The sequence below is a fragment of the Leopardus geoffroyi genome, chromosome A3 (assembly GCF_018350155.1).
Source record: "Leopardus geoffroyi isolate Oge1 chromosome A3, O.geoffroyi_Oge1_pat1.0, whole genome shotgun sequence".
In the NCBI taxonomy this organism is placed as follows: Eukaryota; Metazoa; Chordata; class Mammalia; order Carnivora; family Felidae; genus Leopardus; species Leopardus geoffroyi.
In genome coordinates this window covers 32081650-32095932 of record NC_059336.1, presented here as the reverse complement: position 1 = coordinate 32095932, position 14283 = coordinate 32081650, and the positions used below count along the sequence as shown (strand labels likewise).

The following is a 14283-nucleotide window of genomic DNA, read 5'->3' as shown; positions in this document are numbered from 1 at the left end:
CATTGAACTGCAAATAGTAGCTCTGAAATAGCTCCCTCTTCCCCTTCACATTGCTCTACCTGTTCCCCCACCCCCAATCCTGTGTCCCCTTCTCTGAGCACACAGCTAGGCTGCATTGCCAGCCTCCTTTGCTGCCAAGTGTGGCCACATGACTTAAGTTCGTAACAGCAGTGGTGTGTATGTGGGGGCGGGGGTGGGGGGGTTGGGGGGGAGGTGGTGGTCAGTGGGGAGTGGGGAGGGGAGGCACAAGCCTGGCTGGGGGGGATTGGAGAGGAACTGGGAAGGAAAGAAGGGAGAGAGTGAGTATGGACAAATTAGACACATCTTTCACAGCCCTTTGCTGGAAAAAGGAACAGAGAAGTGGGGCAGGAGCCCAAGAGCAATATGGGGTCAAGGGAGGACTTCTTTTTTTAAGATGAGGGACATTGCAGCATGTTTTATGTTGCTAAGAATAAGCCAGTCAAGAGGGGAAAATCAATAATGCAGGAGAGAGGAGATAAGTGGAGGTGTGATATACGTGACTGGGAGAGAGGAGATGGGGACAGCATACCTTAGGAGGGACCAGCCTTAAATAGGAGCAGAGACAAAGTACCCACTCTAACAGATGGGGGCCTATGGGGACAGGGGCAGGTGTCAGGGCCATGAGAAAGTTCTTTTTCTGTTGCTTGAATTTCCTGGTAAAATAAGCAAGAAGCAAGGTTTGGGGCTCATGGGGTGCTCCTGAGAAGAAGTAGAAACAGGGGCGCCTGCGGGGTTCAGTTGGTCAAGTGCCCAGCTCTTGGTTTTGGCTCAGGTCATGATCTCAAGGTTTGTGGTTCAAGCCTCACATCGGGCTCCATGCCAACAGCACAGAACCTGCTTGGGATTCTCTCCCTCTCTCTTTCTCTCTCTCTCTCTGTCTCTCTGCCCCTTCCCACTTGTCTGTCTGTTTCTCTCTCTCTAAAAATAAATTAAAAACCTCAAAATCAATTAAAAAAAACAAAGAGGTAGAAACAACCCGGTTTCCTCTAGGCCTGGGCAACAAGCAGCCTCAGGCTGGACCAGTGGGGGCACCAAAGCTCACCCTGAGGCCTGCTGAGCCACTTTTTCTTTCCTTCTCTCTTTCTCTCTTTTTTCAAAAATTATTTATTTACATATTGTCACTGCAGGTCACATTCATGTTGTAAACTGTGACTTAGTTTCAGCAAAACAATATAATGCATAACATTAAATTAATGCTGTTAATTTACTAGTTTTGTTGTTTACTGTCTTGGCTTTATAGCTGTATAAGCACCATAAGCCTAGGGCATTTTTTGATCTTAAGTGTTCTCAACACACACACACACACACACACACACACACACACACACGAGTTAACTACTTAAGGTGATGGATGTGTTAATTATTTTGATCTTGGTAATTATTTTACAACAAATCATCCTGTTGTACACTTTAGATACATACAATTTTGTCAACTGTTCTTCAGTAAAGCTGTAAAAAAAAAAAAAATACTGAACCCATTTCTAAGGAGAGGAAACAGTTGGGAGATCGCAGCTTAGAAACCAGGAGGGGATAAAAGAAGGCAAATCTCTCCAGAATCAAGACCAGGCAGAGAAAACCCACCAATCTTAACAGTGCTTAAAAAAATGAAAAATCCTTGATCCAGTCACTCTCAACTTTCCTAGGAAACTCTTCCCACTCCATGAGAAAAATACTAATGTCCCGACAGGAAATATAGGCTGAGGACATTTTAAAAGAATTGATAGGTGAAGAAATGTGAACGGCCAATACATATGAAAATATTGCATCTCATCCATACAGGCAGAAAATAGAATGTGGATGCCGGGGGCTGGGGAAAGAGGTATGGGGAGTTAGCATCTAATGGGGACAGAGTTTCAGTTTGGTAAGATAGAAAAGTTCTGGAGATGGATGGTGGTGATGCCTACACAATACGTAAATGTAGTTTAATGCCACTGGTAAATATGGTAAATTTTACGTAATATGTGTATATTGCCACAGCTTTTAAAATATTACATTTCATTATAAATGATTTGCAAATAAATGCAAATTAAAACAATGAGATGACACTTTGAACCCATAGGGTATTCTCAGTGAGGACACACAGTGGGCATCAATACTGGTGGAATGAGTAAATATTACCAGGATGTGGGGAGATGAGCCCCTTCCCAGCCTGCTGGGTGGAGGATAAGCAGGTGTCATTTTCCCAGAGGGCCAAGGGACTCAAATACTTTAATCCTGTAATTTACCTTCCAGGAGACTATTCTCAAGAAAGAATCAGCAGGCAGGCTCAGAATCCCCAAGTGCACACCTATCAATCCACTACATGCTGGAAGGCGAGGAGGGCACCTCCAGTGGACAACTTGGAGGAAGGCCAGCTAGAGCATGAAACCCAAAGGTGCCACATACCCACACTCCACCCAGCTGAAAGAAGGTGGCTCACAAAAAGTGAGTTTCCCAGCAGAAACCTGAAATGATCCTACAGTCAGAAACAGGAGGAGGTGGAAGGAGAAAGGGTGGGGAAAGGGGCTGGGAGGAGGTGACATCTGGCTGGGTGTCATTTAAAGGGATTAGAACAGTTGAGCCCGGTTGCTCCCCAACACATAGCACAAACCTGCCTCTTCTCAGAATTGTCGGCTCTGGTGTGTGTGTGAGCAGGGTGCAACACAAAACACATGGGACATTTATGTTCACAGTGGCACTGTTTGTAAGATGTGCATGTGACGTGTGCATGCCCTTCAAAGCAGGCATTCCACTTCTAGGACCCTATTCTACAGAGGGAAAAAGAGGCAGCATGCAAAACCACACAGAGAGTATGATCTTTCTTTGGTTGACAATGAAAAGCTACAAGTAAATCACAAAAATGGGAACAATGATTAATGATTACCTCCAGGTTTTAAACAGGAGACTGTGTTCTCCTCTGCATTGCTTTTTAAAAATATATGAAGGGGCACCTGGGTGGCCCAGTGGGTTAAACGACAGACTCTTGGTTTCGGCTCAGGTCATGATCTCACGGTTCTGTGAGTTTGAGCCCTGCATTGGGCTCTGTACTGATGGTGCAGAGCCTGCTTGGGATTCTCTCTTTCCCTCTCTCTCAAAATAAATAAATAAACTTAAAAAAAATAAAAAAACAAAAACACATGAAATATCCAAATGAGCAGGAAACAATCAAAAGCAAATACAGCAAACCAACCAGAGTAAACTAACGTGAAGTTTTAAGACAATATATCATTAGATATATTTGAACACCATCCCAACTTCTTTCCACCCTTTTCCTTCTAGAGTTTCTTCTTCCTAAGCTTTCTTCTTGAAGTTTTTCTGTATTTACAATGAAAACCCATTATCCTCATTACAACCATAACCCTTTGGAAAAAGCATTGAGTGCAAACAGGCAGATAGCTTGCACATTGCTCAGGATGTCCAAAAGGTTCTGGTAATTCCCCCTGACTACTTGTTACTGTAGAAACCGCTGTTATCAGGTACCTCCCCTCGCATGCCATAAGACTGGCTCATTTAAGGCTCTGAGTTGAAATAAAAGGCCGTTTGGGAACCAGTAGCTTTCACATCTGAATGCCCAGGTGATTCTTCATTGGAACAATAGCTGGTAAAATGCCAGTTGCAACATGACTTAGCCACGTACTGTACTCATACCTTTCTTTCTAGTCCTACCACTTTGGTACTGTTACAGAATTTAATACAGAGCAAGCATGTGACTTGCTCAAGACCAGACCTCAGGTCTCCTATGGGGGAGAATAAAGGAAGGGCTCCACGAACAAGATGGTACTGGGTCCCTTTCTTTCCCTTTTGGAAAATGAGCACTGAAAGGAGCACAGACCATGGCCTGGAGAAGGTGTTCCCAGGATGTTGCACTGAAGAAAGGTTCCCTCCTCAGATTTCCTACAACTTAAGCCTGGTCAGTGCCCCCATCAGTGAACAAAACAGATGGGGCTTCTCCTTTGTACTGGATCACTGATCTTATTCAGGTTGAGATTTATTCACGCAAACTCGAAAGTCTTTTGGTGATCAATTCCTGCCTCTCAGGAGTCAGCTCTTTGGCCCTATAATATGACAAGGAATTGTACAATTGGCTGAGACTTAGGGACATACACACACACACACACACACAACCCCATGGCTCTGGGTTTTCACTTTTATATCTCTCAAGAAGATACAACCAACATGATAGACTTTTAAATGGAACTTTGCTGAACTGTGGCACACAGTAGCTGCTCACTGAATATTGGAATTTACTTTCCATCTTAACATAGCGCATATGGTAGCCAGCCTCCAAGATGGCTCCCAAGGATGGCCCTCTCCTGATATGCACACTCTTGTGTAGTCTCCTCCCATGCTGTAGTGGGATTGGTCTGTGTGACCCATAGAATAGGCAGACGTGATGGTCTGTCACTTCTCAGATTAGGTTTTGAAAGGCACTGTGGCTTCTGTTTTGGACCCCTCCCCCTCCAAGTCTCTCTCTCCTCACTCAGGCAGAAGTCAACTGTCATGTCTTGAGGACACAAGGCTGTGTCCCGTGAAGAGGCCCATGTGGGCAGCCAAAAACTCCAGCCAAGAGTCCCATGAGTGAATCTTCTTGGAATCAGATTCTCTAGCTCTAGTCAAGGCTTCAGCTTGATTGCAACCTCATGAGACCCTGAACCAGAACCCTCCAGCTAAGCCACCCAGACTTCTGCCCCCAGAAGCTATGAGATAATAAATGTTTATTGTTTTAAGCCACTGAGTCGTGGGGTAATTTGTTATTACTCCCGATAGATACCTAAGCTCCCTACCCCTCAATATCCAGCATGTTATAACAGTAACTATAGTTTTAGTAAACTGTATTTTAGAGGTTAAAAAATGTTGGCTACAGATTTTCAATAAATTTTAAAGCCCCTTATTTAATATATTCATAATTAATGGATTTTTCAGTTTTCTCTGTTGATTGAACTCAGATAGTAAAAGAATTTTCAAAGGCCTACAAATTGCTGCCATAACATCCAATACCCAAGCAAATTGCGTATTTCAAAGAAGGATTAGGAAGGTCTTTATTTTACGAGGCTTTAGGGGAGCTGCCTTCCCAGCAGGCTCTCCCTGAGCACCTGCTGAAACCCTCCGTGCGGCTCTCAGACTGCTCCGATCTAGGACAACACAGGGGCTTTTAGGTATGGCCTGACAGGCTTTGTCATCCCTGGTCTCTTTCTCTAGAACACTGTAAATCAAAGGCTCTGGCTAAAGCTTATACATCAAACATGGAGATGAAAAGAAGACAAGACCAAAAGAGACATAAATAAAACCTTTCCCTGTGAGACAGTATGGCAGCTGGCTAAGCTATCACTGAATGTCAGCCTCAAGTAACATTTTCCCTTCTTTATTTTATGAACTTAGCCTGATCTTTCACAACTATTCTTTTTTAAGCCTACCCATGACAAACAACTCCAAGTTTGCCTAGTAAAAATACCACTGTAGGAGAATGTCTTCTAATGGGAACGTTTCAGAGGCTGATTTCTTGGGTTTTCTATTGCTAGAGGGTAAGTTCCAAGATAGAAGAGACCGTATCTAGCTCACACTTCATTTCAGCACTGCTGCAGTCTCAGCTGTGTCTCTGGGCAGAGAAGAGACTTTCTGAGCCTCAGTTTCCTAATCTGTAAAATAGGGATAATAGTGTCTTCTTTGGGTAGAGCACGAAGATAAATGAGATAATACATTGAAAGCTCTCAGCAAAATGGTAAGGATGGAGCCAATGGTGGCTATTATTTCTATATTGTCATGAGTGACAGTGAGTGATACCTGAGGCAACTCTTGGGGTAACTGTAGAAGCCCCAATTTCTACCCCGATAGACAGCTAAAGAACTTTCCTCTCCCCGCGCTTCCACCACTGTCCTGTTTTACCCTTTCTTCTCTTTTCTCCACTGCTTTGGTCTCTGCCTATAACACCCACTGGCATGTGTAGGTCTGCAGGTGGGATCTAGGTTAGTGAGGCAAGGTTAAGTCATGTGATCCAGGATCCTGCCATCCTACCAACTCTGCGTGTGATTTCAAGCCTCTTACGCACTCTTGGCAACTCTGTGTCATCTAACCTATAAAATGGTGACAGGACCCCTGCCTTTACTTACTGTAGAAAAATATTAGAAGGAAAAAAATCCAAGTAAATAGTCTCCAGCAATGATACAGTAACTGGTACCAGACCTGCCCTTCTGCTATAAAACAACTAGAAAGCTGGACAAAACAACGTTTTTCAGTTATTGAACACAGGGAGTTCAGGAGAGAGAAGGGAAGAAAGTAAAATGTGCCTACGACTGCCCCAACTTTCTGCGTGGAGTCACTTTAGGGACCACAGTGCAAGGAGGGGGAATCCACGCAGGGCACAGAGATTGGAATTTGAGGTGCCTGAAATTTATGAAGCCAAGTCCTGTAGAGGAGGGAGCTGCACAGAGATAAAACTCCAGAAATAAGCATAGAGATTATTCTTTTGAGTCTTTCACTGGACACTAAGCTGTACATTAAAAAAAATTTTTTTAATGTTTATTTTTGACAGAGAGAGCATGAGTGAGGGAGGGGCAGAGAGAGAGGGAGACACAGAATCCGAAGCAGGCTCCAGGCTCTGAGCTGTCAGCACAGAGCCCGACACGGGGCTCGAACTCACAAACCGCGAGTTCGTGACCTGGGCCAAAGTCGGACACTTAACTGACTAAGCCACCCAGGTGCCCCTAAGCTGTGCATATTTAGAGCAAAAGTCTATAAAGCCAGGCAAAGCCAGGGCAGTTATGACCTGGCCACCTTTTAGAACTCACACGGGGCTGGGGGACACACATGTTTTGACAGCCAGAGTGGAGAGTCCTTGTTGAACAACTGGGGTATTCAATAAGAGAGCCAGAAAGGGACACACCTCGGTAGGAAGCCAGACTAGCGATACGTAAAGGCTGCCCTAAAATCTCCCTAACAAGCTTACAAACAAGCCTTGAAAGAATCAAGTTTACCAGCAAGTAATCTACCAGTTATGCCATTACTTTTATATAAAAATAAATTCCTGAGTATAGGAAAAAAAGTGGTGCATGGGTCCTATAAAGTGGGATATTACTAAGAAGGGATTTTTCAGTGGTTATAGGGAGCTTTATCAAAAGTCCTTTTAGAGCAGGAGTCAGCAAATTTTTTTCCTGTAAAGGGCCAAAAGGCTATGCAAAATCAGCCCTTGGGTCAGATTTGTCTGGCAACCTCTGCTCTACAGTCTTATTCAGGTGTCCCTGGTCTTTGCACGTCATACTTGACTGAATTAGAATCTGCACTTTAACCAGATCCCTGAGTGACTGATACACACATTACATTTTGAAAAGTGCTGCACTAAAGCAGGGGTTTTTAAAGCTTGGCTGCATATGAGAACCACCTAGGGAGCTTTTAAAAAATTCTGATTTCCCCAGGCTGCCCTCCTTACTTATTAAATCAGAGCTTCTAGAGGTGGGTCCTAGACATCAGTATCATTAAAACTCCCTCCAAGTGATACCAATGTGCAGCTAAGGCTAAGAATCAAGGTTGAAAAGGCTTACTTAGTACAGTCAAACTGTCAAGCTCATCTGCTAGCAGAGAAAGCAGCCTCCCTCTTAGAGACAGATGGATTCCAGAATCACAGAAACTCCCAAGGAGCATGAGTGGTGAAAAAGAACATTAGAGCTAATGCTTTTTTTTTTTTTTTTTAATTTTTTTTCTAAAGTTCATTTATTTATTTTGGGGGAGAGAGAGAGAGTGAGCAGGGCAGGGGCAGAGAGAGAGAGGGAAAGAGTCACTTAACTGACTGAGCCACCCAGGAGCCCCAGATACTTTTTTTTTTTTAATTGAAGTATAGTTGACATACAATGTTACATTAGTTTCAGATGTACAACATAGTGATTCCACAATTCTATACCTTATTCTATGCTCACCACAAGTGTAGCTGTTGTCACCACACAACGTATTAGAGCTAGTTCTGGATGTCTCTTTCCAGCCCTCTGGTGGTGAGTGCCACTAAAAAAACGTAATCTTAGAGGGGTGCCTGGGCGGCTCAGTCAGTTAAGAGTCCGACTTTGGTTCAGGTCACGATCTCACAGCTCGTAGGTTTGAGCCCTGCATCAGGCTCTGTGCTGACAGCTCAGAGCCTGGAGCCTGCTTCAGATTCTGTGTCTCCCTGTCCCCTCCCCCACTCACGCTGTATCTCTCAAAAATAAATAAACATTAAAATTTAAAAAAAAAGTAATCTTGGAAGTGCAGAACGTATTTAAAAAGATGTTACCAATTTCAGTCTCAAAAGTTAAACATTTAGCTAAAAGTAGACAATTTACTAATCTTTTTGACTTTGGGATTATGTTAAGGAATTAATTCTATAGGGCTGAGTTTAGAGGCATTTTAAATTCAGTAATGTTTAACAGAAAATATACAGATATTCCTAAATAAACCACCAATGAGTGTTCAGTACTTTTCTTCAAGATTCTTGGGTCCCAAACAACAATTTCACAGATGAGACTTATTTTTCCCAGTGTTAATAAATATTTAACACCTTTAAAGATGCTTTCTGGATCAATACTCAGGATGCCACGAAAGAGAGGCAGTAATAGGTTGTTTTGAGAAAAGCTGGCTCATTTCTTGGTATAAAGTCCAAAACAACCATTTGACTCAGTTCTTTTTGTTTCTCTGCCTTTTCCTCTTCTGAGGAAATAGTGTTGTAAATATATGATTCTCTCTCCAACTGCTCTTTTACAATATTTGCATTTTCTCCCACCCATAGGAAAGTACAGAAGCTCTTTATCCCATAATTATAAGCTTATAAGCAAGAAAAATGTATTAATTTACTCCAATAATACTAAAATTCTTCCAGACTCTCCTCACAAGTCACCTATCCAAGAGGCCTTTCCTGGCCATGGTGCTTAAATCACACCCCCATCTCTTACATTTCATCCCCTTTCTTCATAGCACCAGCTGATAGATTATTTGTTTTGTTATCTCTCTACCCCTTGTGTACCCCCTCCAAGCATGAGGGCAGTAACTATAGTAAAAGCTCCTTGAAGGCAAGACCTTTATCTGTTTTGTTCACTGTGTATCCCCAGGGTCAAGCACGGGGCTTGGCACATAGTAGGCACTCAAAAATCATTTCTTGAATGAACAAACAACATCCACTGCATTTTTAAAGAGCCTAGTCATCAGGGGTTTAGGTAAACAACCCAATTCAACATGGAGGGAACTGAAAGAACTCAGTATATTGCTGAGGCATAATGCCTGGTGAGAGTGACGCATAGGGCATCGTTGCCTCCCATCGGTGTAATGATTTACTCTGAAAGGCAGAGAAACGGTGTAACTGAGCTTGAAGCTTGGTATAATCTACTAAAAATATGATCCATAAACTCTACAAAAATCTCTCCACCAAAGGAAACTTTTAATGCACAGAAAAGAATAGCCTTGCTGTCTTACAAGAGGCCATCCATTCACTTGTTCAATGATACCAGAATTTTCAGAAATGGAAGGAAGGGCTCTTAAATTTCATGCAGCAGCATCTCTAAGCAATAGTTATGATTCATACTACTACCACTTTCCAGTTGCCTGTTAAGCATCAGGGAACTGTAAGCAGTGCTTTTGGCACTATGTATGCCAAGCATCCCAAGCACTGGCCTCTGACTCATGGTAGGCCATGATGAAATTCTCACCAGTCCATGGCCAAGTGAGAAAACTAGCAACCACATGAGGCTGATCTATATTTGGGGATTAGGTCCTCCTTCTATTTCGGAAATTAAATTAGCTTTTCTTTTGTGAAATGAAGGTAGATTTGTGGAATCAGTGGTATAGGCTGCTTTCAACGTGTTTCCTTGGCAAAATAAAAGTGGGGCCAATCTATGTTGGTCCTCAAAAAAGAAGGAGGGGAGGGAGAAGTAGGAGGAGAAGGGGAACCAAAAATGTATCCAAACACTGCCAAACATCTCTAGGGTGAGGAGGGCAAAATCACCCCTGGTTGAGAAATGTGGTGTAAAGACTTGAGTTACCTACACAAATGAGGGAGGATGGATGCAGTTGCTATCAAACACGATAGTGGTAGTTAGAAAACTCGTCCAGGCTGTGGCTGCTGATGCCAAGGGCCAATGGCACTGACTCATACTTGCTGGAAGAATGGCACTCCACTCAGGTGTATGCTGAGCTGTGGAACCAGGGACCCACTCACGCAAGGCAAACGGCATTTGCTACATGGATGATGGCAATCAGACACCTGATCACATGCATGTACCTTTAAAGGGAAATAGGGGGCGCCTGGGTGGCTCAGTCGGCTAAGTGTCCAACTTTGGTCTAGGTCATGATCTCACCATTCCCGAGTTCGAGCCCCATGCTGGGCTCTGTACTGACAGCTCAGAGCCTAGAGCCTGTTTCAGATTCTGTGTCTTCCTCTCTCTCTCTGCTCCTCCCCAGCTTGCCCTCTGTCTCTATCTCTTGCAAATAAATAAACATTAAAAAAAATTTTAAGGGAAATAGGGAGGGGCACCTGGATGCCTCAGTCAGTTAAGCGTCCAACTCTTGGTTCCAGCTCAGGTCATGATCTCACAGTTTGTGAGTTCAAGCCCCACATTTGGCTCCATGCTGACAGTGCAGAGCCTGCTTGGGATTCTCTCTCTCCCTCGCTCTTTGCCCCTCCTCCACTCTCTCTGTCTCTCTCAAAATAAATAAACTCAAAAAAAATTTTTAATAAAAAAAAATAATAAAGAGGGGCGCCTGGGTGGCTCAGTCGGTTAAGTGTCCGACTTCAGCTCAGGTCATGATCTTGCGGTCCGTGAGTTCGAGCCCCACCATCGGGCTCTGTGCTGACAGTTCAGAGCCTGGAGCCTGTTTCAGATTCTGTGTCTCCCTCTCTCTCTGACCCTCCCCCGTTCACGCTATGTCTCTCTCTGTCTCATAAATAAATAAACATTAAAAAAAATTTTTTTCAAATAAAGAGAAATAGGGATTTAACTGTGAATTCAGAGCAAATCAATCTAAGAATCTACTTACAGAGAGCTATATCTGTTAATGCCATCAAGATGGACTCTAACCAGTAAATATTCATTTCATGGAATCAAAATGGATTGCCTATTTTTGTGCAAACATGAACATTCAGATCCTTTCTATTAGGCATGCATCTAGTTCTTTGATGACTTTTTAAAAGCTGTCATTTTAATCACTTATGAAAACTGTTTTAGAAAGAAAAATCCACCCCCAAAATTTCTCACCTCCTCTTATGAGAAATTATTCTGTTTTAATTCCACCTATGGAAGTGTATTCTAAGGATGTATGTGCCACAGTGCTGTATCTGCCACTATGGCAACTCGTTAAAAAATGCCACCCCCTTAAATTCCTTCATGGCATATTAATTTGATGTTCTAAAACAAATATCTTACCATGAATTAATTCCTAGTGAATAATAAGATTAACCTAACTAAACTGGCTTCTAAAACACTTCCACTATTTGTAAATGTGTTTCTTGTACTTTTTAAAAAATGTTTTTTAATGTTTATTTATTTCTGAGAGAGAGAGACAGAACGTGAACGCTGGGAGGGGTGGGGGCAGAGAGAGAGGGGGAGACACAGAATCCGAAGCAGGCTCCAGGCTCCAAGCGGTCAGCATAGAGCCCAAGGCAGGGCTCGAACCCATGAACCGTGAGATCATGACCTAAGCCAAAATTGGATGCTTAACTGACTGAGCCCCCCAGGCGCTCCTCTTGTACTTTTTTAAGGAGATTTTTTTGCTAGGCTTCATTATAAATATTCTCTGCTAAAATCTACTAAATCACTAATACAGGTATCCCCTACTTTTCCAAAGTTCATGTCTCACCACTTTGCTTTTACAAAAGACCTTCATTAGTACCTATTTTCACTAACCAAAAGAAATCCAAAGAGGATTTTCACTTTGATCAAAAATGGCAAAATAGTATTCACTGCTTATATACCGAGGCAGCTGTACCTGAGAAGCCAGAGTGGCCCCACCAAGCTCCTTCCTGGGAACTATACTCATAATCTCTGCGTCGAGCCACCATAACTTTGACCTGTGTCTGTGGACATCTGTACTTCATCTCAATTTATTATGTGCATCTGTTAACAAGGTGTGTCCTAAGGTGTCAGAAATGCCTAAAAGGGGTTATTTTTGGAGTCTGGGAAAGCTCAAAAAATTTTCCATATAAATTAATGATAATTGCATCTTCACTTTATGCCATTTTGGCTGATGAAAGCTTTCACAGGAACACTCTACTTATGTATATAGCACAAGAAACCTATACTTAAAATACAGCAATATAGTTCTCAAGATGTGATTCAACTAATGAGAGTATGCATTCACCAAATGCACTGGGTAAGATATCACTGAGAAAACCCACTACAAGATTGTTTGTGAGACTAAAAGAGTAGGAACCACCTCAACATCCATCAATAGACACCACATTAAATAAATTATGGTCCGACCATACAACAGAATACGACGTAGCCACTAAAAATATGAGATCTGCGTGTACTAATATGGCAAGATGCCTTGATATAGCATTAAGTGAAAAGAGTAAGATACAAAATGGTAGGTACAATAAAATTCCATTTGCATTTCTAAAAAACAGATACACGTGCTGTTTTGTGTGTGTAATATATGTGTATATGTACATATGTGTATGTATAGCTATATCAATATTTATGCTTATAATTGCATAGCAAATATCTAGGAAGATACACAAAAGTTATTCACAATTACCTCTAGGGAGAAGCACTGAGGAGACACAAGACTTTTACATTTCATTGTGTACCTTCTGTACTATTTATTTTCCTAAACTTTTCTTTTAAAAGGATCACTACTGGGGTGCCTGGGTGGCTCAGTCTGTTGAGTGTCCGACTTCGGCTCAGGTCATGATCTCAGTTTGTAGGTTCGAGCCCCATGTCAGGCTCTGTGCTGACAGCTCAGAGCCTGGAGCCTGCTTCAGATTCTGTGTCTCCCTCTCTCTCTCTGCCCCTCCCCTGCTTGTGCTCTGTCTCTGTCTCTGTCTCTCTCTCAAAAATAAATAAACATTTAAAACAATTAAAAAAAAAAAAAAAAGGATCACTATTGCCTTCATCACGAGGGGACCTGCCTTCAAAGACAAGTTGCAGTAAGTACTCAACAAAAAGAAAGATATGGTTTGGATTTATTCTCTATAGCTCTTTGCCTGAAATCCCTAATGGCTTCTAGGGAACATGAATCCTGAAGCCTACAAAGAAAGGCTATATCCTCAAAAAGGAAGTCTAAGGGGAGCCTCTTTTCCAGCAATGTTAAAATAATTCTAGGGCATGTGACTTGCCAAAATGGGAACATTCCACAAAAATAGGACTCTAACTTACAAAGCTGCTTTGAATAATGCAGTGTTTTATATATATAGGGATATATAGGGATGGATATTATTTTCGGAAATATTTTCGGAAGTCAAGAGTTTATATTATATTTCTGGATTAAAAAATTTTTTAAACCAATGATATCATCGTGCCAGTTTTGAATCACAGTTCAAGCACAATCAAATGTGGCCAAGAGCTGCCCTCGACCCAGCAGAGGAGAGGGACAGGAGGCAAAGGCTGACTGAGGAGAGGCACGGCCCCGTGGGGCTCCAGCTGAGAGAGGTGGGCACTGTCCTGGCACGCAGCTGCCAGCCAGTGGATTCCTAAGCCAGTGTGTTCACGAGCAAAATGAGAACTCTGGACAGAAAATCACCGGGAATGGTTATAAGACCACTTACTCTCAGACACTAAAAGCAAGTCTTGTAACAGAAAGATACAACAGGGGCGCCTGGGTGGCTCAGTCAGTTTAGCGTCTGACTTCAGCTCAGGTGACGATCTCGTGGTTCATGAGTTCGAGTCCCACGTCAGGCTCTGTGCTGACAGCTCAGAGCCTGCAGCCTGCTTCGGACTCTGTTTCTCTCTCACACAAACACAAAAATAAACATTACCAAAAAAATTAAAAAAAAAAAAAAAAAAAAAGAAAGATACATGTGGCAACCATCACAGCCACCACTCTGCACCCTCCCCGGCCCCAGGTTACCTGTTCACATGTCCTGCTCACAGCAAAACACAAGCACGGGCTGTGACAAGGCATGTTGGTATCCGGACTCAGCAGCATGTCACGGGAAGGCCAACTCTCCCATCATTCTGCAGCGACAGGGAGGCCCTGAATCTCCCCGTCCACGGCCGGAGGCAGAGGCCAGTGATCTCAACCAGTCTCTGGGACAACGCCACGCTTCTCCTAATCTAACTCCTTCAGCACTTGGGAAGTAGTTTACCAAAACTGCCTGCCTGACTGTAAGAGTGG

General features: G+C 42.9%; 1 protein-coding gene across 14 annotated transcripts in view; it reads right to left on the bottom strand.

Annotated features, from left to right (window-relative positions):
* SHLD1 (shieldin complex subunit 1) overlaps positions 1-14283 on the bottom strand; it is a 99982-nt gene that overhangs the window by 37485 nt on the left and 48214 nt on the right. Inside the window, exon 4 of one of the 14 annotated variants that reach the window (XM_045445258.1) lies at positions 5571-5636. The exons of the other annotated variants lie outside the window; for them this stretch is intronic. Within the exon in view, the coding sequence (XP_045301214.1) occupies positions 5632-5636 (5 nt within the window). The 3' untranslated portion in view covers positions 5571-5631. Of the gene's footprint in view, positions 1-5570; positions 5637-14283 lie in introns of those variants that run through there. 14 annotated transcript variants of the gene reach the window in all.